The 23,191-nt window shown below is 46.7% G+C and overlaps 1 protein-coding gene across 1 annotated transcript in view; it reads left to right on the plus strand.

The window, feature by feature from the left end:
• The window catches only part of LOC137891494 (forkhead box protein O6-like), a 30,291-nt gene extending 7,994 nt beyond the window's left edge, over positions 1–22,297 (plus strand). The window contains exon 2 of the mRNA XM_068736128.1: positions 18,222–22,297. Coding sequence (XP_068592229.1) covers positions 18,222–19,943 — 1,722 coding nt within the window. The 3' untranslated portion in view covers positions 19,944–22,297. The remainder of the gene's footprint in view (positions 1–18,221) is intronic.
• Positions 22,298–23,191: the final 894 nt, after the last annotated feature.

Raw genomic sequence — 23,191 nt, forward strand, 5'->3', positions numbered from 1 at the left:
GGGGGTGTTTGGGGGGGTTGATGGGCTCAGTGGGAGCCCGGGTCCCGGGGGAACAGCTCTCGTTAATAATTCAGACGAGGCTCATTATCAAGGCAGCGCAGATTTCTCCCTGATTCCACCTTAATTGCAGGCAGGCTGCTCCACTCAGGCAGGCGGTAGTCACGCTGGGTCGACTCTCTCCGTCTTTTTTTTCTCTACAACTACAGGCCCTGCTCCGCTCCGCTCTGTTCTGCTCCGTCTCCAATACTCACCCCTATCACAGCAAGACGGCCCCAGGCTAGCCTACTCCATGTTAGCGAACACGGTAATAGCCGTAATGTACTAACATGCTATTTCTTTATACTTGGAAGATGTGCCTCATATATTTCTGATGAGATGCAGACCGGGCACTATTTGGGCATCGCTCTGGAATGTTTGGTTTAGTTGGCCAACCGAGACGCTCTGAGCAGGATGATGTGGTAAGCTGCAGAGCTGAAACATTAAGTGGATTAATTATAAATTGATCAGCAGAACATGAACCGCGATCTTTTTTGTTAATCGATGAATCATTTCAGTTATTTTTCAGAGATAAATGCGTTCAGATGTGAAGCTCTAATATCATTATAATATCAATATGAATGCTGCTCCTTCACAGTTTTTTTTTTACATTTTGTGGACGATTAATTGTATATAAAAAAACAAAAACTTTATTGATAAAAAAATAATCATTAGCTGCAGCCCTTGTAGTTTTTCTGATTTATGGTTCATTATGACTGAAGTACCAGTTGTGTATCAATCTGAAACATAATGTCATATTATGATGCACACTACACAAAGCCTAATATGTTTTGCTGTGGTTATATGGTTTGTGATATATTATAATGGCGAGTTTATCCTTGAAATAGCCTATAGCATATTATCATACTGATGACACTATAGAACGTGTGTTGCCATGATTGATATCCGGCTGCAACAACACTCCTCTTCATGACCATTTATAGGCTTATGTAATGCATCTTTTCTTCATAATTTACACTGACTGATGGGTTTCCATTCAGTCCATTCACTGAATCCCTGCCGAGAGAGCAACATAATGGGCCTGATCTTGTCATACATGTATATGAATATTTCAAATCAAGCCATTGTAACTAGATGGGGCTTTAGATAAACAACACAGATGCCTCTTCCTCTTTGCTCTCGCTGTAAGATGGAGTGCGCTCCAAGCTGTATTTCTCTCCCGGCCTCAAAACTCACGTCTCACAAATCATGGTGCCCATATTTCCTAATTCAATTTTTCTCTTCGTCTGATATCTCTTCCTGTATGCAAGGGGATTGATGGCCGTGTGCACGTGTGTAAATGTGTGTGTTTACGCACACGCACGTTGCCAATGCCCGTCCCTGAGAAAGAGATGATATATATCGAGCTAAACGGTGTCTTTCACAACGTTCCATCTCCGGAGCCTCTCTGACAGCCACGTGCCGGGTCTCTCGCTCCTCTCTGCCTGTCCATCAAGCCCCTGTCGTGAGCCAAAGGATTGTGGGAAGGGGAAAGGGGAGCGTATGAGGGCCGTCCATCAGTTTACCTGAGCTCGGCGGTCCCGGCAAGTGATGGAGGGAGTCGGCTCACAAAGGGAAATGTAGTTAACGTTGAGCGATCGGAGCAGGTAGATAGAAAAAAAAAAAGGAGGGCAGTGGAGAGGAGGAGTAGCAAGAGTTATGTTCAAGAAAGATGCTTGTTATTCTAATGCTGGTGGATATGCTGCGATGGGGCCCATGTGCCCGCATCTGATAGATGGAGCTTCGGAGGTCACCTCCGGTAGCGGCTGGTCAGGAACTCGCGCAGCGCCCTGCTGAGCTGTAATGTTTGCTCACCTGAACTGAAAAGAGGAAACTGACCTTGGAAAAAAAAGAAAAATCACTTGTGTGGTTCTGCTTGGGCGTGTACATTTGTCTGTGTAAAACAACTCATGTGTGAGCAAATCTGCGTGGGAGCCAGCATATGTGTAGGGAGCCTACAGGATTGGGGTGAGGTTGTTGGGTTATGAGGTGACTGTGAGACCAGCTGGAGTTGTGGGGGGGGGAGTGTTTTTGTGCTTTTGAGGGGAGGTATGGTCAGACAGGGGGGTGAAATTCTTCCTCCCCAATTGGATTTGTATGTCACTGGCTTGAATCTGGGTCAGGACACTGGGTCCGGTGTTTAGTATGCTGACCGTGTGAGGTCTGAACTCCGAGTCTGCTCATAGCCCTGAATGAACCCAGCACGTCTGCCTCGCTCTGTCTCCTCTCCCCCTTTTCTCTTGGACCTTTTCTTTTTCATCTCCGTCTCTTCCCCCTCTTTCTCCTTCGTTTTTCCCCTCTGTGCCGAGAGCCTTTTTCTATCCCCTCCTCTGTCTCTCTGCCTTTTTTCTTTCCGCACCCCAGGCTTTTTTTTTTCTTCTTCATACCCTTCTTTCTCGTGCTCTCTTTTTCACTGTCAGTCACTCACGGCCTTCTCTTCTCTCCTCACTTGTTCTATTTCACACTCTCAGTCCTCCCCACAAAGTAGCCTTTTTATCACTCATTTCCCTCTTCCCTCGCTCATTTCTCCTGCTCCTTTCATGTGCTTTTGAAATCCCCTTTTCATCTTTAGCTCTCTCTCCCTTTCGCCTGCTCTCTCCCTCACACACACACACACACACACACACACACACACACACACACACACACACACACACACACACACTGGCTCATTCAGTCATTCCTTTATTATCCCAAAACTAAAGTGATAAATGGCTCTCTTTCTTCTCCGTAAATGTCACTCGGGGAATTGTCTCTGCTCATTGATTGACTGGAGTAGAATGATGGCCACACACGCACATGTGCCAGTCGCGCAAACGTGCACACGGGCACAAAAGAGACAGACAGAAGAAGAAGAAGAAGAAGAAGAGAGAGCAGGGAAATGATCTATCATTAGAAGTACAGCTTGGCTGGAACTGCAGCCGTCAGGGTTAACATCTGGCCCTCACAGGTCCAGCTTTCTCTCAGCGGCTGATGCATCATTTGAAGAACTTGTGCGGTTGGTTTATAATGAAGCATCAATTCTCAACAGGACTTGGCATTCACAGGAGTGCTGGGAAGCTGAAGCTCGACAAGGGATCAATCACAGTTAAACAATCGGAGCAGGCAGGCCGGACCGGTCGTGCCATTCTTTTCTTTCTAAAGTGACGTGACGCAGAATGCATAAGTGTTGTTCCCAGTTTGATCGTTTGTCGTTAGCAAATCCTCAAGTGTCAGAAAAGTGACGGCCAAGGAAACAGGCATCAGAGCCATTGTTCAGAGCCGACAGTGTACCGTGTGTGTGTGCGTAAGTAAGTAGGGGTTAATAATGCTCAGTCATTTTCTTAATGTCTCATTCACCCGGCCTCAGGCGTTAGAGCTTGATAAAGGTCAAGACTACTGGTGGTTGCATGTCGTCTTCCCTTATTTCATTCTCTTCACTGCACAGCAGGGAGGAGGGAACCAGGGGAAAAAAAGAGGAAAGTCTGCGGCCAGCCAGCAACGATGCTGATCCACGTCTCTTCATTCTGTGAACCTGGATAAAGAGATTTAATAGGGAGACGGGGGCGGCCGGCGCAGTCAATGAAGAGGGGATGAAAATATTAAATTGATAGAGAGACAAAGATGGAAAGACAAGGAGAGAGGCAAGTGAGGAAAATGCAGAAGGAAAGAAACGAGACATAGAATAGAGAGTAGATTATAGGGCATCCAAGCAGGACTGGAAGCCAGACTTGGCTGCACTTCAGCTCCACTCGGCACTTTTCAGCTCAAGTGTGCGTCCATTAGTGCACTCCCATTGCACTCAGAAAGCCATGCACTCTGAGATGCAACACACAAGCACATGCACACATAGCCACACAAACATAGTACATTTCTTATATACTGTTCATACATGCAAAGCCCCACAGACGTACAGTAACTCTGCCCTTAAACACATTTACCCAAAAAGCTACACTGACCTAGTCCTGCTATATGGCTCTCCCACTCGCTTTCTCAAACACACACACACACACACACACACACACATACGATCCCTTCACTAGCCACCAGATTGCTTCCCGTCAAAATAAATAATTAAATGAGTGCAATAACAGCTTCCGAAAAAAGATCCCTCAATTAGTGCAAAATGGGTAAATGGCATGGGGTAGGGGCTGCAGGGGGGTAGGGAGGAGTGGTATTTCGGGAACACCCACACACATACATATACACAGACACATACACACAATCTATTACATAAGCAAATCATGACCCAAGAAGGTTTTTACGCAGTTGTGCAAGGGTAATTTGCCCCCTCCTCTTTAGCAATCAGCTTAGTGAAGTCTTTTCTCAAATCCTTACAAGTGATCCATGCCTGAAGACCGGCCGGGGAGAGATCTAGATGAGTGCCAAGGAGACGCAAGAGGGGCGGCTGAGGGGATGCCGCTGGGTTCAAGGCCGTGTGTGTTTGTGGCGCTGTTTTTGTGCATTTCCAGGGCTGTGATATCTGGAATGGTGATTAGGAAAAGGTTGTAATTCATGTAAGGGAATTTGTGTGCGGATGTGGAAGAGAAAAAGAGATACAGGGCTAAACGTTGATGTTCTTCTTGTGTGTGTGTGTGTGTGTGTGTGTGTGTGTGTGTGTGTGTGTGTGTGTGTGTGTGTGTGTGTGTGTGTGTGTGTGTGTGATCATGATCATGATCATCGAGCTAGTGGCAGAGGGTGTTACCTGGATATGATGAGAGAGTGGAAACTAGTGGTCAGATGTGTGTTTATTGACAGGGATTGCCGTGGTTGGGAGCTTTACATCTTGTTTGACTGTGAAGATCAGTAATTTGGTCGAAATTGCCAAATCCGCTTTTAGAGCTAAAAGCATGAGTCAGACTTTAATAAGGCTGCAACAAAGGATTATTTTCATAATTGCTTAATCTATTGCTTATTGTAATTCAAATATGAATTGTTTAGTGCATACAATTAAGACGATATAGGAACAAAAGCCTAATACAAGCAGCCGAAGACCAAGGGTCATCTTGGGCCCATGTGCCACTTTTAAGAAAAGTCTCCAAAAGACGGAGGCTTCAGTTGTTTCCTCCTTGTATCTGTTGCACAAGGTGGGTCACGTGTGCACACATGCTAGTTTCATTTCTGACTCCACGCCATCCAAAAATCTTTTAGCAGAGCTGGCATCTGGCCAGACTGTACTGTTGTCATCAGCAGGGCTATAATACTAAACTACACTCGCAGCAGGTGCCAAAACCAAGCTTGCAAATGTTTCACTGGAACAAATATATTACGCAGTGGACCTAATCGGTGTGTGATAAATGCTACGACAGTACAGCCAACAGATGGATCCTTGAACCTGGAACCCTACTGAGTAAGCAAATTAGGGGAGAATTAGCACTTGTGCTAACAAAGCTAGCTTTGTCAAAGCTGTTCCATTTGTGAAATGTCAGGCATGTTGATTCGGGTATTAAGCAGCGCAGGTCACAGCCCTTGAGGGATAGAAGGATCTCAGAGGGATCAATCACTCTGATTAAAGAGAAGGAGTTGGGAAAGGGAACAATAGAGGGAGGCTGAAGGCCGAGTGGTGCACAAATGACTGTGGACATGAAGCGTACTGACACAAAGTTTTAGATAAAGTGATGGGTAAATGTACATATGAATAAGTTGAAGGGCTGGCACGAGACGGAGTGTGGAAGGAAGGCAAAAGATGTGAAAAGAGCTCCGTGTCTCATTTGTGTAGGACAGTTGTTTCACCTTGATGCGGTTAAGAGTAGGTCAACTTGCAATGATGCTTACTGCAAGGAGAGGAGCGTCTGCGCGATGCGGAGTGGGCGAAAATGGGAGCAATGGGCTGAAATGGAAGGATGTGAGCGGAGAAGAGGAGTACGATGGATAAATCTGGAGCTTGGGGAAATGAAAAGCTGCAACGCACCGTGCTTAAGTGAGGGCCCGGCTTGAGAGATATGGGGAGGGACAGAGAGGGTCAATCAGAGATGTAGGGTGAAAGGGGGTAAGATGGATGGATGGAAGGAGGGAGGGAGGGTGACAGAGGGGAGAAAATGACAGAGGAGGGGGCCACGATGGGGTCTTTGCGGTGGGGCGATTGCGTGACTGAGAGGAAAGTGCACTGCTGTGTGTGTAATGCTCTCAAGACGGATATTAAGACGTGATGCCCGACTCACACAGTCACTGCCCCTCTCTCCCCTTTTCTCCTTTGCTCTCCTCCATTCTGCTCCCTCTCTCGCTCCCTCCGCGTCCACTAATGATCCTCGCGTCCTGCCACACTGCCAGGCGAGAGTGATGCCCGCTGACAGTCGCACTCAGGCGGAAACGCTGCACCCCCCCTTCCAGGAGTGCTGTGACACACACACACACACACACACACACACACACACACACATAGACCCCCATGACATACAAAGGTGTAGCACTTTCTCACATACATGTATCAGCTCTTGCAAAGCTGCTGACAGATGTATGTGTGTGTGTGTGTGTGTGTTGGTATATGACCATCACCCTGCTCACGGTCACACACTTATTGTAAATATGCTTCCATCCAGCTGCATCTGTCTCCAGGAATTTGTATGTGATTGATAGAGGTGGGCCATCGAGGTAATCACAGGGTACAGCGAGTTCAATAATGATGCCACCAGTCTGTCTTTTGGCCTGTGGGCTTGATGACAAATGAATTTGTAAAAGCGAACATTGTAAAAAGAAATGAGAAGACAATACACAAAAGGTAATCGATTTTGAAGTTATTATAGATGCACAATGGTTTGCATAGAAATACTCGGCTGCATAGATATATTTCATGTTGTTTCTGAGGATACGGCCTCAAAGTTGCAGATTAGTCACTCGACATATACTGCAAATGTAATCTACATAATTTTGCAATTTATATGATAGAATTAGACAAAGGGTGATAAATGCACTGAAGTATCCTGTTGACACCAGAGTGAAATCTTGAACTCAACCTCTTAAAGCGCAGTGAGCATTGCCAATGCAGTCCCTTTTTAAAAGGTTAATTCCCCTCTCAGAACCTCCACTGGTTTCCCTCCATCATGCCTAGAGTGTGTTGGCAGTCAGGGCAGGAAACGGGGGAGAAGGGGAGGGAAAGCAGCTTGTGGTGCTGCAAGTTTTTAAGTCACAGTCTGTGACTGAGGCCTTAATGCATGAGAGCATCCTATTGAAGTGGCATTTGTAGGTAAGAAATTGTTATTTATTAGGACTCTACTACTACAATCAAAAGATTGACATGGTTAACTTTTAAAACTGAAATACTGCTGTGATGCCTGACTACAGTAGTGGCCAGAAGCACACCTTTCTGATTAACAGATTAACCCCAACATCTATAAAGTATGTTTTTGATCGCCAACAAGTAAAACCTGCAGTTTCATAATGTTCTGCATTATATTACATGATGCACATCGGAGATGGTGTCATAGTTGTCTCCTAATTTGCCGTACTCCCTCCACTACCTCTCTGTCCATTACCATACTGTCTGTGAGGCACCGTCCGTTTTCCCGCCTTAATCCAACCGATCTGAGCCGAGTCTCCGATCCTGACTGCTGAGGAGAGGTTAGGATTTAGGTCACAGCATCTCACTCTAATTAGATGCTGTGAGTGTATGCATGTCGGTGTGTGTGTGTGTGTGTGTGTGTGTGTGTGTGTGTATGTGTCTGTATATGCGTCTGTGCGTTGGATGCTCTCTAATCCGTAGGTGGCCTCTATGGTAATGGAGAGTCCTGGGAAGACACGCTAACCCGCATTTCTGTTGCTCTCCACATGTTATCAAATTGTGTCTTGACGTCAGGACTTGAAATGACGATGAGGAGAGTGATGAGGACGCTGAGGCAAAATGTATCCCAGGGGTGAACGAGCAGGTCAGATTCAACTATAAAAGATGCATGTGAAGCATTAACATTCCCAGAGAACAAGCTCCAGTTGAGAGGGCACTTTGGCCTTTACACGCCCTGTGATGCAAGCTGGTTAAAATTCATTTCAACCCATCAGCGACATGTAACTCTTAACTTCTCTGTGGAGGTAAAAGGCATTTCAGGTAGAAGAGCTCTTCACCTTGCTCTTCCGAGCCCTGTGGATTTGTTCCATCCTCTTTTCTGAGATGTATCCACGTAGGGGGCGAGGAGCGACATACCTGCCTCTGCAGTTTTAATGTAGACTCGTGTCTTTTGTTTATCCCAGGATCTGTGTGTGTGTGTGCGTTAACATGACCAAGGCATTGACATATTCATAAAAAGCCAGCGTGAGTCATTTTGAAGTCTTATACCCAGAAATCTAGTGTGCATCAGCTCAGCGGGGTGTGTGCAAAGGGCGAAGGGGGTAAACAATCGGCATGCACTAGGAGGAGAGAGGATGAGAATGAGGGATCATAGAGATTTGTGTGTGTGTGTGTGTGTGTGTGTGTGTGTGTGTGTGTGTGTGTGTGTGTGTGCAGGCATGCAAGCATGAGCCAGTGTGTGTGCGTGGGAGAGGGCGTAAAAGAAAGGAAGAGTAGCGCCGGGCTAGTCTTAATTAAGTTTTCAGGAGGCTCTTAAAAGGTCAGGGCACGCCTCTGCACCCCCCTCACCACCGCCACCACGCCCCGCCGAACCCCCCCTCCATTCCCTCCGTTCCTCCTCTCCCTCACCTCCCCGTTGCGATCTATCCAGTCATCAGCCCCCCATCTGTGCACATTAGCCATTCATGAACACACTCATTAGGGTGGGAGTTTGAAGCGATTGTGTTCACTAGTCTGCGGCTGGAGCGTGGCGATTAATATTTCAGCATCTCCCGTCGAGGAGCTGAGAGCAAGTTTGGCCCTCTTAGGCTAGAGAGAGAGAGAGAGAGAGAGAGAGAGAGAGAGAGAGAGAGAGAGAGAGAGTGCTTCACCCATCCCTTTTCTCCCCCACAAACCCCAACAAACCTTCCCCCCCCAGACAGTCTCTGCAACTTACAGTACGTTGCCCCCCTATTTCCATTTATTGCACACACATTCGTGATTTGGATACACATTTTTGCTCACACACACACACACACACACACTTACACACACACACACACACACACACACACACACACACACACACACACACACACACACAAGACCCTAACTCAAACTGACTTAATTGGGCTCTTTTTGTTTCAGGAAACGGAGAGAGGAGGGGGAAGGAAGGAGGGTGGGAGGTAGGAGGGGTAAATCCTTCTTCTCTTGTCCCTCTCATCTCCTCTTTCCTCTCAGTTGGAGAGGGGTGTCTTTCTCTAACTGTCCTTCCTTTCCTCTCCTTATGAGCTCACATTAAGTTGTTCAAGCTTGGGTCGGGGTGGGAGAGGTTTAGGTGGGTGGTGTTCTTTACCGCATATCGGAGTCTATTCAGACCAAATCGATACTCTACCTCGTTCATATTGTACACTGGAACTTAATAGTATCAGAATTTGAGGCAACCAGGAGCATCATGGGTTATCAGGCAGTCAATACTTGAAGCTCTGCTCCTGAATACAAAACTCACTTTGACCCGACAGGAGTTGAGCTCTCTTCTCCTTGATTTCACAAGCATCCTGCTTCAGAGGCCATGTCCACACTTACGTGAATTCATTTTGAAACGCGTCTTTTCCTCTCCATATGAATCTAAACTAAGGCAGCACTTTTGAGCACCAACAGTTGATATCTTTAAAAAAAAAAATGTAAATGCTGGTTCTGTAATATGGACAGAGCTTAAAGCAATTATATATTCTTATTCATTCTCATGCATGTTGTTGTCATGTCATTAAAGGAATACATTTAAGCATTTTTATGTTTTCAGCTATTCTGACTGCAGTACATATAAATGATCTCCAAATAGTACTTTGGAATGAAACTTTTGACACAGTCGTATCTGAAAAAAATGTCAAAGTTTGAAACAACGGTCTTGAGTGATGCGCTCAATGAAATACTTCTTCTCCTTGATGTCATCCTTATTTCTGAGGTCATTTAGTTTGTCTGTTTTGTCCTGCCACCCAAATCAAAGTGAGATACACCTGAAGATGAAGCTTTTCCTTGCAACTGAATACATCTGAAAACTGTGAGGAATACTGATAAATGCCACCTATTAACCAAGGCTAATTGTATTTCTGGGCTGCCGCATTAGGATGATAGAAAACAATTCAATTGTAAAAACAGTTACACACATTGAGGATTTAATCACATTAATATAACTTCTAATCACAGGGACATTTGTAGTCGAAGAGGAGGCGCCTGTGCTGCGTTTGTAGAAGCTTGATAAGTTGTCAATTTTACATTAGTGTTTTCGACAGCTCCGTTAACAGCTAGCGTTTATAGCCATCGTTCACAATCAAATCGCTACAAAACTGAAAGATATATCAGTGACAACATTGTAGTGTGTGTTTGGCTACACGGAAATAAAAAATAAAAGATCACTGAGAGTCTGAGGTGGCTGAACGGCGCGTTACCCTGCTGATACTAAGCGGTGTATTGGATGTATTTTGTATTCGTGCATTGAAATTTCTGCAATGGCGAATGAGGGCCATTGCAGTTTCTTGTAAATTTAATCTCAGTTTTATACGCTATATAGAGGAATGGTTGCAGTTGTGTCCTTTGTCATGCAGTTGCATTGTATACAAAAAAAGCATATGAACAATGCGCTGTATATATGTTTGGCTGAACAGGTCTATTCTATGGTTTGAAGAATAGTGGCTGTAACTGAAGGTCAGGGTTGGTTAGGAGGAGGCAGTTACAGACTGCTTTCATACAGCCTTTAACTACCAAAGAGTGTACCACTCTTTCAAGCGGGCCCTCGCATTCAAGACCCTGTCCTTTGTTCCCCCAACCTCTTTTTTTGTTCTTCACCCACCTCTGCCCTTTTTTACCCCTCCCCCTACAGATGCACTCCACCCCCCACCCCCCATCTCCCTGCTTTTCATTCCTAGCATGCCATTTCCATCTTCTCCGTAAAGGTGTGTGAATAAGTGGGAGTCTATGGGCTGTGCGTGAGTAAGTGGGAGTCTGCAGGCTGAAGTGTTGCATGTGGGTAGGCATCCATGGGAAGCAGTGGTTGGTGCGGCGCACACCGATGGCTAATGAAGTTCCTCTGCACCTCATAGCCCTATTAAACCGCTGCCCCCTACCTCTACCCACTTCACCCCCCACCTCTCGCCTTGTTTCTCCCCGAGGGAGAGAGTTGGCAGGGAGCAAGCCGGCTGCTATGGCAACAACAAGGAACCCTCCCTCTCCCACAGGTCTCCTTAGCAACTGGTAGCTTGGCATTGCGGTAATGAGTGTGCCCGGTGTGCCAGGCTTTGTGTCATGTTGGCATGTGTGTGTGCAATGTACGTGTGTGACGGAGTGAGTGATTGACTGCGTGTGTGTGTGTGTGTGTGTGCGTGTGCGTGTGCGTGTGCGTGTGCGTGTGCGTGTGTGTGTGCGTGTGCGTGTGCGTGTGCGTGTGTGTGTCTGAGTGTCTGAGTCTGAGCATGTATGTGTGGTTGTTTGGTACAGTTTGCCAATTTAGGTGACAGTTAAAATGTGTGATGACAAAGAGATGTGGAGCCACTACATGGTGCTGATTCAAAAGAAAATATGAAGCTTATTTTATTAATATTTAACCAAAACTGGCACTTGACTGACTCCACTTATCTCTTCTCTGTCTCTCTCTCTGTGTGTGTGTGTGTGTGTGTGTGTGTGTGTGTGTGTGTGTGTGTGTGTGTGTGTGTGTGTGTGTGTGTGTGCGTGTGTGGGTGCGTGTGTGTGCTGCAGATGTGTGCCTTTTGTTTCTGTGTATTTGTGCATCATTTTTTTCCTGCAACGTGATTGCGGTCATTCTTCTCTGCACTGTGAAAGTGAAGCAATTAAAGGGACGATCCAATGAATTTTGCATGGCTGCCTATGAGTTTCCTGCTCTGCTGAAATTAAATTAAACGCTGAGAATGATGTTTATTAAAGTGCGATCAGAGGTGTTCACTGACCTTTAGAATGTGGGAAATGAGATTCTCATTGTTATGAATGAGATTACGTTGAGGCCTGGGTCTGCATTGACGCCGTCGTTGGCCGACAGGTTTTTTATATTTTTGTATATAGCAAAGGGAGGTTTCAGTATAATCAAATCCACACTGTGCTTGTTGGCTATTAAACAGACTGATACACAAATATAGACACACAGGCGCTTACATAAATGCAGATTGACTTGTGCACGCTTGCATGCACGCATATCATGCAGATCTTGTAAAAAGAGCTGTAAAAGCCTCTCCAGAAACGTGTTGGTCTTTAACAAAAGCATGGCAAGCCCAGTGGAAAATGTTAGTTTGCTCCCTAGTCGAGGTGTGAAGTGCGAGCAGGCGGCCGGCCCCACAGGTGGCCCAGCCCAAACACCTGTTGTGTGAATCCTCAGTGGGAGGGTGCAAAGTCTGCCTACCTTGCAGGTCCCAGTGGAAAAACCACACCCATGCTATCCTATGGCACGTGCTCCTTCATGTGCTCACACCCACTCTGAGGCTCCCCCGTTTTGTGCGTGGGCGTCAGACGTGGTGCCCAGATTGTGTCCCCTTTGCGCCCACCGGAAACACTCAGCTGTCCCTGGCATCAGGCAAGCGGATTTTCCGATCCCCTGTCCGGGTCTCAGATGCTCTACTAATCTGTCCGCGTCTATTTTTACCCAGCAAAGCTGCGGCAGCCCTTCTCTATCCCACACCCTGCCACCCCGATGCCAACCCTCCCCTTGGCGCCAGGGTGGGCACGGCTGATGGCTCGCCAGCGATTGGATGCAATTAGTGCACAGTCAGGCAGGAATCCCCTACCAACTCCATTACACCCCTCTCCACAGCCACTTCCTGATCTGAGGCTACCAGACACTACCACACACTTGCTTTCCATTTTAAGCCTTTTTATAAATGGCACTCCTTCAGTGTTGTGGAATAATAGGGTCGAATACCGAGCACCTTTCACAGTGCTTGAATCACTCTACTGTGCAAACTCAGTCTTTTCAAGTACAGTGACAGCCGAGGGAATGCACGTTTGAATTGTACCTGTTCAGATTTGGCGTTAGGATTAAGTGAAAATTCTGTATGTAATAGGACAGCTATTGGTGAAAAATCCTTGAGTTACTCTGACTCACTTTAGCTTTTTCTATAATAATTCAAGAAGAAAGTTTTCGACTCTTTCCTATAAATCGTATTTATTCGAGAAATTAAAAATGCTGCTCTGATCCTCAGAGACCCCACAGTGATACACTGAGATATGCATTTCCTAATCCCAGGTTTATTTCTTCCCCAACAAGGGCTGCAATGTGCCTCGCATGCCAATGCAGTCGTGACCACTGCTGTGGAGGCGATGATGGCATGTGGCAGAGAAGTAACTGTTTCTCACCTCCTAATAAAAGAGACTCCTTTTTAATCTTTTCAATTTGATTGCATTCCAAAAACAGGCCTGTCTGCCCATCTGTCTCTCTTAAAGAAGCCTCCTAAAGGGATTTTAATCATCTGACTCTGGGCTTCTCAGGCAAATAGCTCCATCTCTCTCTTTCTCTCCCGCACAAGCTCTCTCTCTTACACACATACGCACACACAAACTATTTCCAATTTTCTTTCTTGTACTCACTGTCATAGTCTCACTTGTCTTCTCTCACTCCCTGATACACCATATCGTCTCAGCTGCATTGTGCCATATCTGTGCAGCCATTAGGCCCTTCAGTCCCTCTTCAAGTCCCCCTCAGACACATAAAATTCCCCCAACCCTGTCCCTATTAATCCACATGGCTCTAAATTCTTTATTTCCCTTCAAAGGGACAACGCGAGCCGTGACATCAATCATGGAAAGCGAATATTTAGCCGGCGCTAATTTCCACCAATAGCCTGGAGACAGGCTTAGCTGACAAAACTCATTCCTGTGCTGAACAAAACTGCTTGTGTTGAAACCTCCCCTCCCCCTGATCCCTCCTGCCTTCTGCACAGGCAAAAACAGCATCACAATAAACACAGTTAGTGCTTCTGTTACTCCCCCTTGATTTAGGCTTATCAAATGAATGTGCACCATAGAGGGATACCCTTTGACAATACATAATGGCTCCATTCTGCATGAAATGGTTTGGTAATACCAGTCGAGTGTGGCAAACGGCTTTGCTCGGTGCCACTACAAGAACAGCTGCTGTGTTCTTAGCTGGGCAAGCGCACCACGCTGCTTCACCCTTAAGGTTGTTTGAATCGGGTGAGTGGTTTCTTTTTGCTGGTTCCCAGACCCCACTCACAGTCCTTAGTTCGTCACTCAGTTCTGTTTGAATGAGTGCACATTTGCCACAAGATGGGTCCTATAAACCGTTTGACCCGTTTCCTCGCCCCTCTGTGTGTGAGCATGTGTGTTGGTGTGTAAGCGGGAAAACCCCTGAGTGGGCTCCGATGGAGGGGGATGGGGTGAGTGGGGGGCATTTTGAGGGCATCCCTTTGTGTGACGCGGAGGGGCCCCTTGTGGTACCTCTGTATTCCCACCCTTTACCCCCAGGCCCCTCCAACTTCTGCTGTACCCCCCAGGCACAGCTGCTCCCATGCCAGTCATTTGGGTTATCCCAGATGAACCATTGGGCCCAACATAACATCCCCTGCCCCCATACCCAGATACTCAATGCTAACGCCTGACTGACAGAGGGATGCGTTGGGCGCCAAGCCAATTTGCACAAGTGGGCACAGTCACTTAACTGACAAGCCTGTGGCAGTTAGACATTGTTGTGTGAACAGTGAGTATATGGCAAATTGAGCACCGATATTGGCCTCATAATGCAGGTGGATCGAATAGTTAGTCAGACCTTGATGTGTGCTAAGCCTCAGCCCTGATAGCCATTACACTTTATTGATTCCCAACACTAAATGGGCCTCTCCAGTCCCTGAATTGAAGAAGGGGGGGGGGGGGGGGGGGGGGGGGGGCAGGAGAACAATTGATTGGTATTTTAAGTTTTCCGAGAGCCAAATGAATGGTTCTTCAAGAGAATTATGATGGATGAATTCCAGGAACCTGTTTCTGCTCATCAACAAATATTGAGCAATAATCTGTCTGACCAAATTCACACAAGACAATTTTCTATATCTCCTTCCTTGAGCCAGTTAAAACAAATCTCTAACTGCATATCCACCTGTGTGTTGTGGAAATAGGTGTTAACATGTCAGATTTGCTCAAAACTAACCAAAGCTGTAAATCTGAGGACAAAGAGGGCTGTTCTGCGGCTTGCTATCTATTGTCTAAATATCAAAATCAGCTATTAGGATTTTTAGGCCTTAATGAGAGTTGAACCCAAGCTGATTGTTTTCCTGCATCCAATAGAACCGTGTTCACCTTAATTTGCTTTGATTGGTCCATAAACTCGTACCCTTATCCTCTTTTACTTTATGTCCAAATTAACCCCTTTCAGCCTGATTGAGTTGTGTTTGTAGGCTGAGGATGAGGATAGATGTCCCTGATAACAAAACAAAGAGGTCACGCCACTACTTATGACTGTCTGTTCTTTTCAGTATTATGGGACCAGGCAGTGCATCTCTCTGCATAAGCCCAGCCACTGGTTCATTCATTATTTAGAGCCCTCTCCACTAGGCCCATTGTATTAAAGGGGTATGATTTGAATAGGAAGCAGCTTCCCGGACCCAGGCGTGTGATGTGTGTGTTCCTCACTGTCATTGTATGTTTCTGTGGGCTTCATCCATCTGCCCCAGCAAGCCGGGGGGCTGAAAGAGAATTTCCATTTTATGAATATTTAATACATAATAAAGTTTTCAATTTTATTCTATACAACCCGTAGGGGTAGAAATGTGGCAAAGCCAACCCTCAAGGACGGAGCACAGAGTAAAGGTAGTTGAATCAATGTCGGCATCAAAAATGCGGTCAACATCGGAGCACTGCCTTAAAAATCTAGTAAAATGCACAAACATCTGGAATAGTTTAACACTACATCCTATAAGGGGTTTATAGTGTCCCTATTTCCCACATCTCAAACTTCCCTTACGCTGTATTACTATTGGATCATAGCATATCCAGGCTGCCCGCTGTGTTCGTGGTGACCTGGCATGGCTCTGTGTGAGACACCCAGCTGGGAGTGCCCCTGAATCAACTTGGGATTAGCCCAGGATTGTCTGGGATTACTCGGGGATGGAGGGGGATTAGCAGTGACTGCTTGTTTCGGGGGCGTGAGGGCCATAGGCTGGCCAAATTGCCCCTGACTCAGACTCAGGGAACAGCAGGCGGACAGCACCACACCCACAGTGGAACCACCTGCAACCTGAGCTATTCTTAGATTCTAAAACACACAAACAGGATGACGGAGAAAAACATGTGGTGGAAAACTACACGACAGGAAGCCAGCAGCTAGTGATGATGATGATGATGACGATGATGCCATTGCTGGCCACCGTCCGAAATCTCTCAAATCTCTCTAGCAGGTGGATTCATCAGATAAAGAGGGTTTGGGATGATGACAAATCCCTCCAAGTTCAATGGGGCTGCTCTTCCCTCATACGGGGATAAATTGCGATTTGACAGGTCACACAGAGTTGCCGCATGAAGTGGTTCAGCTCTCTGAAAGATGCCCCATTTGCAACCGGCCGTGGTGGAATGGCATTAAAGCTTACATATGTTTTAATTCAGCCATGCACGGGACTTGATGTGGATGATTTGGAGTGGTATGATAGGTGGATGATCCAGCCAGGGTGAGACGGGGAGTTGGCGCGGCACGTAGAGAAGCCGTCAGAAGCAGGGAGCGGGCATCCCCTGCGGACCTGCACTGCTGAGATGAAAGACTGTTTAGTGTTGGAGCAGCAGCATCAAACAACCGCCTCCTCTTGCATCCTTTCCCCCATCCCCCCACTCTCCCTCCCTCACTCTCGAGACTCTAACCACAATATGATATAGTTCTGCCGTTGCACGTTTACCCGGTTTCCATGGTTACCCAATGCCAGAGGTGTCACAGCGAGATAACCCAAGGAGGCATTCACAGATCACCTGAATTCTGTTCGCCTCCCATTTATGTCTTCTCCGCTGCAATTTGATTTATTTGTTTCCCTGCAGTGCAATTCAGTGTGAATACAAATAATCCACAACATAATGGAGATCTGAAACAATCTATTGTCCCAGTATATTCCTCAACCACAGGAGGTGCTTTTGATTAGATATTCTCCTGCGTGAACGTCAAAATGCCTCACGCACAACAAAGGACAGAACAGCAACGACAGACTCTGTTGCACACCAGGAACCTTCAGCATTCACAAACCCGTGAGATAAATGATGGTAAAATGAGAATAAATAAAACCCTATATCCTATGAATTACTGAGTCAGTGACTGTACATGCCCGTGTAGAAGATAATGGGAAAGTAATTGGTGATAAACTGTATAATTGAATGCACAGAGATTGAAAGGAGAAGTGGAAATTGACTGTTGTGTGTGTGAAATAAGAAAAATACAAAATATGTAGCACTCCGTGACAAGAGAGAGAGGGAGCGTGATAAAGACAGAGCAAGGGAGGGAGAGGGAGATAGGCAGTGAAGGTAGATGTCGGAGGGTGGGATACATCCATTAGCCTCCCTTGCTCCCGGCTCAATCTTCCAATACATCCTCCCATTCAAGCTACGAGACCGAAAGAGACAGGGCTGGCGCTAAGCCAGACTGGCACCGACTTCAAACATACAGTACGCCCAACCACCGCAGCTTACATCAGCCCGGCTGAAAGCAGAAGTAGAGGAGGACAGATGGATTGATGGAAATGAAAGTGGGAGGATTGACGTACATAAGGAAAGTGTCTCGAGACTGAGTCTCAGGTCGTTTCAGGTTGGTCGAGGCTGACAGTGTCGTGCTCTGTGCCAGCTGTAGCTGTCCTTCGAACATGTTTGGGTTTTTCAATGTGCTCTCAGTTTTTCTGAATTTGGTTGACACTGATTGCATAGACTGTTGTGCCTCTACTTCTGTGTGTTTTGTATATCTAATAATAGACGTTGAAGCAACATTATAATTTGGCACATTTTCTTTATGGCTGAGCATGTATAGACTGAATGATTTATGGGTAGGTTTGTCTGCATTGTTGATTTTTACTTTGATGTAATATTCTCATTTTCATCTGGAACATTTTATATGAATCTGATGCAAATTTCTCTAATTTACAGTGTTCACCTTAGAAAAGCAAATTGTGTACAAATTAGAAGTGATGTGATGTATGTATTACAATTTCATTTGATCTCTCACTCACCGTGTGTCTCTCTCATCTCTCTGCAGAACTCCATCCGACACAACCTATCCCTCCACACACGCTTTATCAGGGTGCAGAATGAGGGTACAGGGAAGAGTTCTTGGTGGATGCTGAACCCAGATGGAGGGAAGATGGGCAAGTCCCCCCGCCGGCGAGCAGTCTCCATGGACAACAGCACCAAATACCTAAAAAGCAAAGGCCGCGTCAGAGGCAAGAGGGTTGGCCGTCCTGGGATAGGAGCAGGGTCTGTTGTGGTTGGGCTCCAGGGATCCCCCGACCAAAGCAGCCCACCACAGAAAGGCCTCCCAGGAGCTGGAGGGGCATCTGGGACAGAAGGAGAGTTTGATGCTTGGACAGACCTCCATTCCAGGGCTAGTTCATCAGCCTCCACACTTAGTGGTCGTCTGTCCCCCATCCTCGCAGAGGGAGAGCCAGAGGAACCAGAGGAAGGTGGCCTGTCCTGTTCCACCTCCCCCCACCTCTACCCCTCACCGACCAGTGCCCGCTCTCCATCCAGGGGGGCAGGGAATCTCTGTCCTCCCCTTGAGCAGCTGCCTCAGCTGGCTAACCTGACTGGTGCTATCAGCCTGGATGAGCAGCTGATGGAGGATAGTTATCATCACCATCACCCAGCGCAGCAGCAACACCAGCAGCATCCAGCTGTTGGCAGACATAAGCACCAAACCCCTGTCTACCACTACAGCTCTGGAGTGAAGGGGCAGAGTCCCTATGGTGCAGGCGTCTATGGTGCAACAGGCATGGGGATGCTGCGCCACCACTCACCCATGCAGACCATTCAGGAGAATAAGCCAGCAAGTTTCTCTGGAACCATGCGGGCGTACTCCAGCACCAATGCCCTGCAGAGTCTGCTTACAGGCGGTCCAGTTAGGCAGCAATACTGTTCCAAGGACATGATGCTGGGACAGGAGAGGGAAAGCCATCCTATGATGGGGCAAGCTAGTAACGGAGTGGGCTCCAACCATCACAACCACCACCCTGGCCACCTTAATGGCCACAGCCACAATGGACCTCATAGTCACAGCTCAGCTCACAGCCATAACAGAACTCACAGCCATACAAGTAGTCATAATCACAACAATGTCACCAACCACAACCACAACTCACCTCTCAGCCTCGCTCACAACGGTCACACCCTCAGCCAGAGCCATAACCACACACCGCCCCGGGCTGTGGCCCTCATCCCACGTGGCAACGGCAATCAGCTGCAGACCTACAACCACAAAGCTCCCTACCTGTACAGCCCCCCGTCACATGCCCACCTCCCCGCCTCCACCACCCTCCCCCCAAACCCAGCAGGTATGCTCGGCATGCCCCAGGACTCTTGCCATGTAGCCACCGCCCCACATCCCCGTCACAACCATTACCCCGATCCACAACACCAAGGCATGACAAACGGACCATACCACCATGGCCAGGGGATGGGGAACGGTAGCATTGGTAGCAACTACCATGGTTATCACCAACCTCACCCCCATGAGAGACTACCAGCTGACCTGGACATTGACATGTTCCACGGTAGCTTGGACTGCGATGTGGAGTCCATCCTCCTCCATGACATTATGGACTCTGGGGAGGAGATGGACTTTAACTTTGACTGCTCCCTAGCCCAGGGGGTGGGCATCGGCATGGGTATGGGCATGGGTGTGACCATGGGCATGGGGATGGGAATGAGCGGTCTGACTGGTCCACAGCAAGCTCATAGCAACCAGAGCTGGGTGCCTGGCTGAAGTCTGGGACAACACATCCTACCCTCTGAACTAAAATATCTACCCTACCCATGAAGCACTGTGCTCAACTGTGACATTCCTGACTTGACACAGATACTTTAGGACCAACACTCCCGTCCCGCTTTGTTGTCTTGACAATTCTTCTGTCACCCTTTCCTCTTTTGACCCCCCCCCCCCTGAGAGATGTAGTTCACGTCGCATTAGGTTTTTCTTCATATCAGCTATACTGTGATGACAATCTCTCAGCTGTGCTTGCCCATCATCGCTTCTCATCTACCATGAGAACTGAACTCTCAATGCACTTTATTGCAAGTGGGTCACATCTCGCAGTGCAACGCGTTCACAGAGCAGCTCAGGCAGAGCTTGGCATGTTTTGTAAGGTGGCTGCAGAATTTGATGGCACCAAATTAGGAAATCACAGGCTCCGTTGATAAAGTCTCACGTCTTGGCATTGAATTAAATTCGGACTCCTTTTCTCATATGCTGCCATTGTCTGTGCAGGGAGAGTCTTTTTTTTTTTTTTGATTAGAACCGTGAGGCCTTAGACACGGCCTATTCTTCATAACTCACAAATTTAAAAATAGAATAAATACAATAATGTTGATTTTAACCCTGATTTGACACAGGTTTGAACGCATACAGTATATTTAAATAGAGATCTGTTCATCATTTTAATGATAATGACATTCACATGCTCATCAGATCCAGTTAATTATCTCACACTGGCAGTCCTGTTTTTTTACAGCTACATGCATTTAGTCCTTGGGGCTTTGACTTTTCTCTTGGATGTAACATTTTGTCAGTGCCCTTTTGCCTTCGGTTAGAGAATATTGTCACTACACCGTTAAATGGATTTTATCATTACTGGCTAGCATGCAATTTGGTGGATTAAAATGTTGTATCACCTTATCTCACCTGCGCTCCTTGTGCCAGTTCCCCCTCTCTCTCTGCCTGCCAGTGGCGACAAAGTGACCATTCCTCACACCGAGCCATTAACGTGGCTTGATTGAAATTCAGCATCTTGCTTTTAATCTCCAAAGTGATGCGGTGGCGATGCGTCATTATTGAGAATCTAACACGTTGTCCTCCCATCTCTCACCCCGGCCGTCCGGGCGGCCGCTCGCCTCTCCAACTTAATGTGCCAAGAAAGCAAGACAAAACTGTGATTAACGCCAAGCCACTCTGCCTGCTGTCCTGCTCTGAGAAGGGGCAATGTCACTGTCCGCTTGCCTGCTCACAGAGGGTACAAAAAGGAAAAAATGGAGACAAGGAGAGAACAAAAGTCTGTTGTTGCAGTGGGATCAATCATCAGCCTCAGTTTCCGTACTCTTTGGGTGTGTGTGTCTGAAAACAGGTAGTGTATTCGTATTGTAAATCATCCCCAATGTCTGTATTTTGTATTCCCTGTTCCCATGTTTTCAGTGCTTATACCCTGAGCTTCAAATACTCAAATAGGTGCAATGGAAGGTAATTAAGGAGAAAACAATCAGCTAATCCGAGTGGCATGAGTCTATGTCAAACATCCACATCCACTTTTTGTGTGTTTATTCTGTTGTCTCGTAGTTGTTGTTGTATTGTTGAAATTCTAAGGACCAACGAGGACAGCGCTGAAATATCCATAGTGTAAGGATGGCATTCAGTGGTGAAATGATGTTGGTAGTGCAGTATGACCTTCCTATGTTCCAATACCGTGCACCCCTCCCACACGTGCTCTCCTCAATTGTCTCTGTGTTTGTGAGTGTGGGATTCTGAAGCTTCTCACTGGCCTTGAGGGAGGAAAAAAAAGACCCCTATTCTCCAGTTCCCTTAAGGAGACTCCTTGCGCTTGGTCTGCACCAAGTACGGCACACAAAGGAAAAGATGGGGGGGGTTGAGAGTAGGGTGGGGGTGATTTTTACAGCCAAAGGTCAAGCACAGCACAGACTATCAGACCCATTATTGGAGTAAACACCTTTATTTCAGGGCTTTTAGTCGCGCTGGTTCCAGATAATCTCCGTGAGGAAAATGCGTGGAATTTTCTAAACAAATGGGCCTCACAAAGCAGTTATGTTATAACCTATGCTACAGACATTTAGCAATGCCCTGCTATTGGAAGAGAGCTATATATGATGTCTAATTTTCCTATATTTATTTATGAAAGAGATTGGTCTTTGTCACTCCTAAATGTGGTAGTTGTTTGAGTCAACTCCTATCCCCTTCTTTTCTCTGTTTTCTAAGATGTCACTCTACCTTTGCCCCTTTTACTGACTTTTATTTTGTACAAAATCTATATATTAAGAATATTGTATAATAGTTTTTGAAATCTCGAAATAATATCAGTTTTGTTGTCTATTTCTTTTTTAAGAGAATGTATCTCATCATCTGGTGACTGTTAAATAAATGAAATTAAAAGAAAGTCTTTGTTGTTGCAAATTTTGTGAATCTGACCATGAAGATGGATTTGTTTTTGTTCATGGTAACACAACAATTCACAGTCTTAAATGGATTCTCCTGAGCGTACTTGTGCTTGTCAACTCTCATGTGCTTGTGTACAGTAGCTGACGACATGAATGAGTGAACATGAATATATGTGCATTGCTTGTTCATTTATTTCTTAATTTTGTATTTCGTGCCGTATTTAAAACATAACTCCTTATGCACAACAACATAAGGGGGGGACAACCCCTCTTGACTATTGTGTTTGACCAGGACACCAAATCGCAGCGTGGGAGGCGAAAGAGTGGGCTGTATGAATGAAATATAGGGGGGGGGGGGGGGGCACCTTCACATATGTCGGGAACCATCACTTGTGCTTGAGACTGCATGAGTAAGAAATAGTGTGAATTTTTCATTTTGTGTGTGTATGTGTTAGAGAGCGAGCGAGAGTTCCTGTCAGACAGACAAAATGAGGACAGACAGACAGCTAGACAGAGTTGGCAGGATTGGAGTAATAGGTGTGTGTGTGTGTGTGTGTGTGTGTGTGTGTGTGTGTGTGTGTGTGTGTGTGTGTGTGTGTGTGTGTGTGTGTGTGTGTGTGTGTGTGTGTGTGTGTGCGTGCGCGCGCGCGTGTGTGTGTGTGCGTGTGCGTGTGTGTCATAAGGCTTGTTATGGCCCATGAAGCGGTATAGGTTGGCCACAGCTGTCCTAGTCCCATTGGAGGCGTTTTCACAGGAGGCGTATGCAGCGCTACAGCGCCATACTGCCAGGCCCCAGGGGAGCCCCCGCCTCTACACATTTGCGCACACACACACACACAGACACACATGCAC

Source organism: Cebidichthys violaceus, unplaced genomic scaffold (assembly GCF_023349555.1).
Source record: "Cebidichthys violaceus isolate CVI_PGR_0920_01 unplaced genomic scaffold, fCebVio1.0.p SCAF_7, whole genome shotgun sequence".
NCBI classification, from domain to species: domain Eukaryota; kingdom Metazoa; phylum Chordata; class Actinopteri; order Perciformes; family Stichaeidae; genus Cebidichthys; species Cebidichthys violaceus.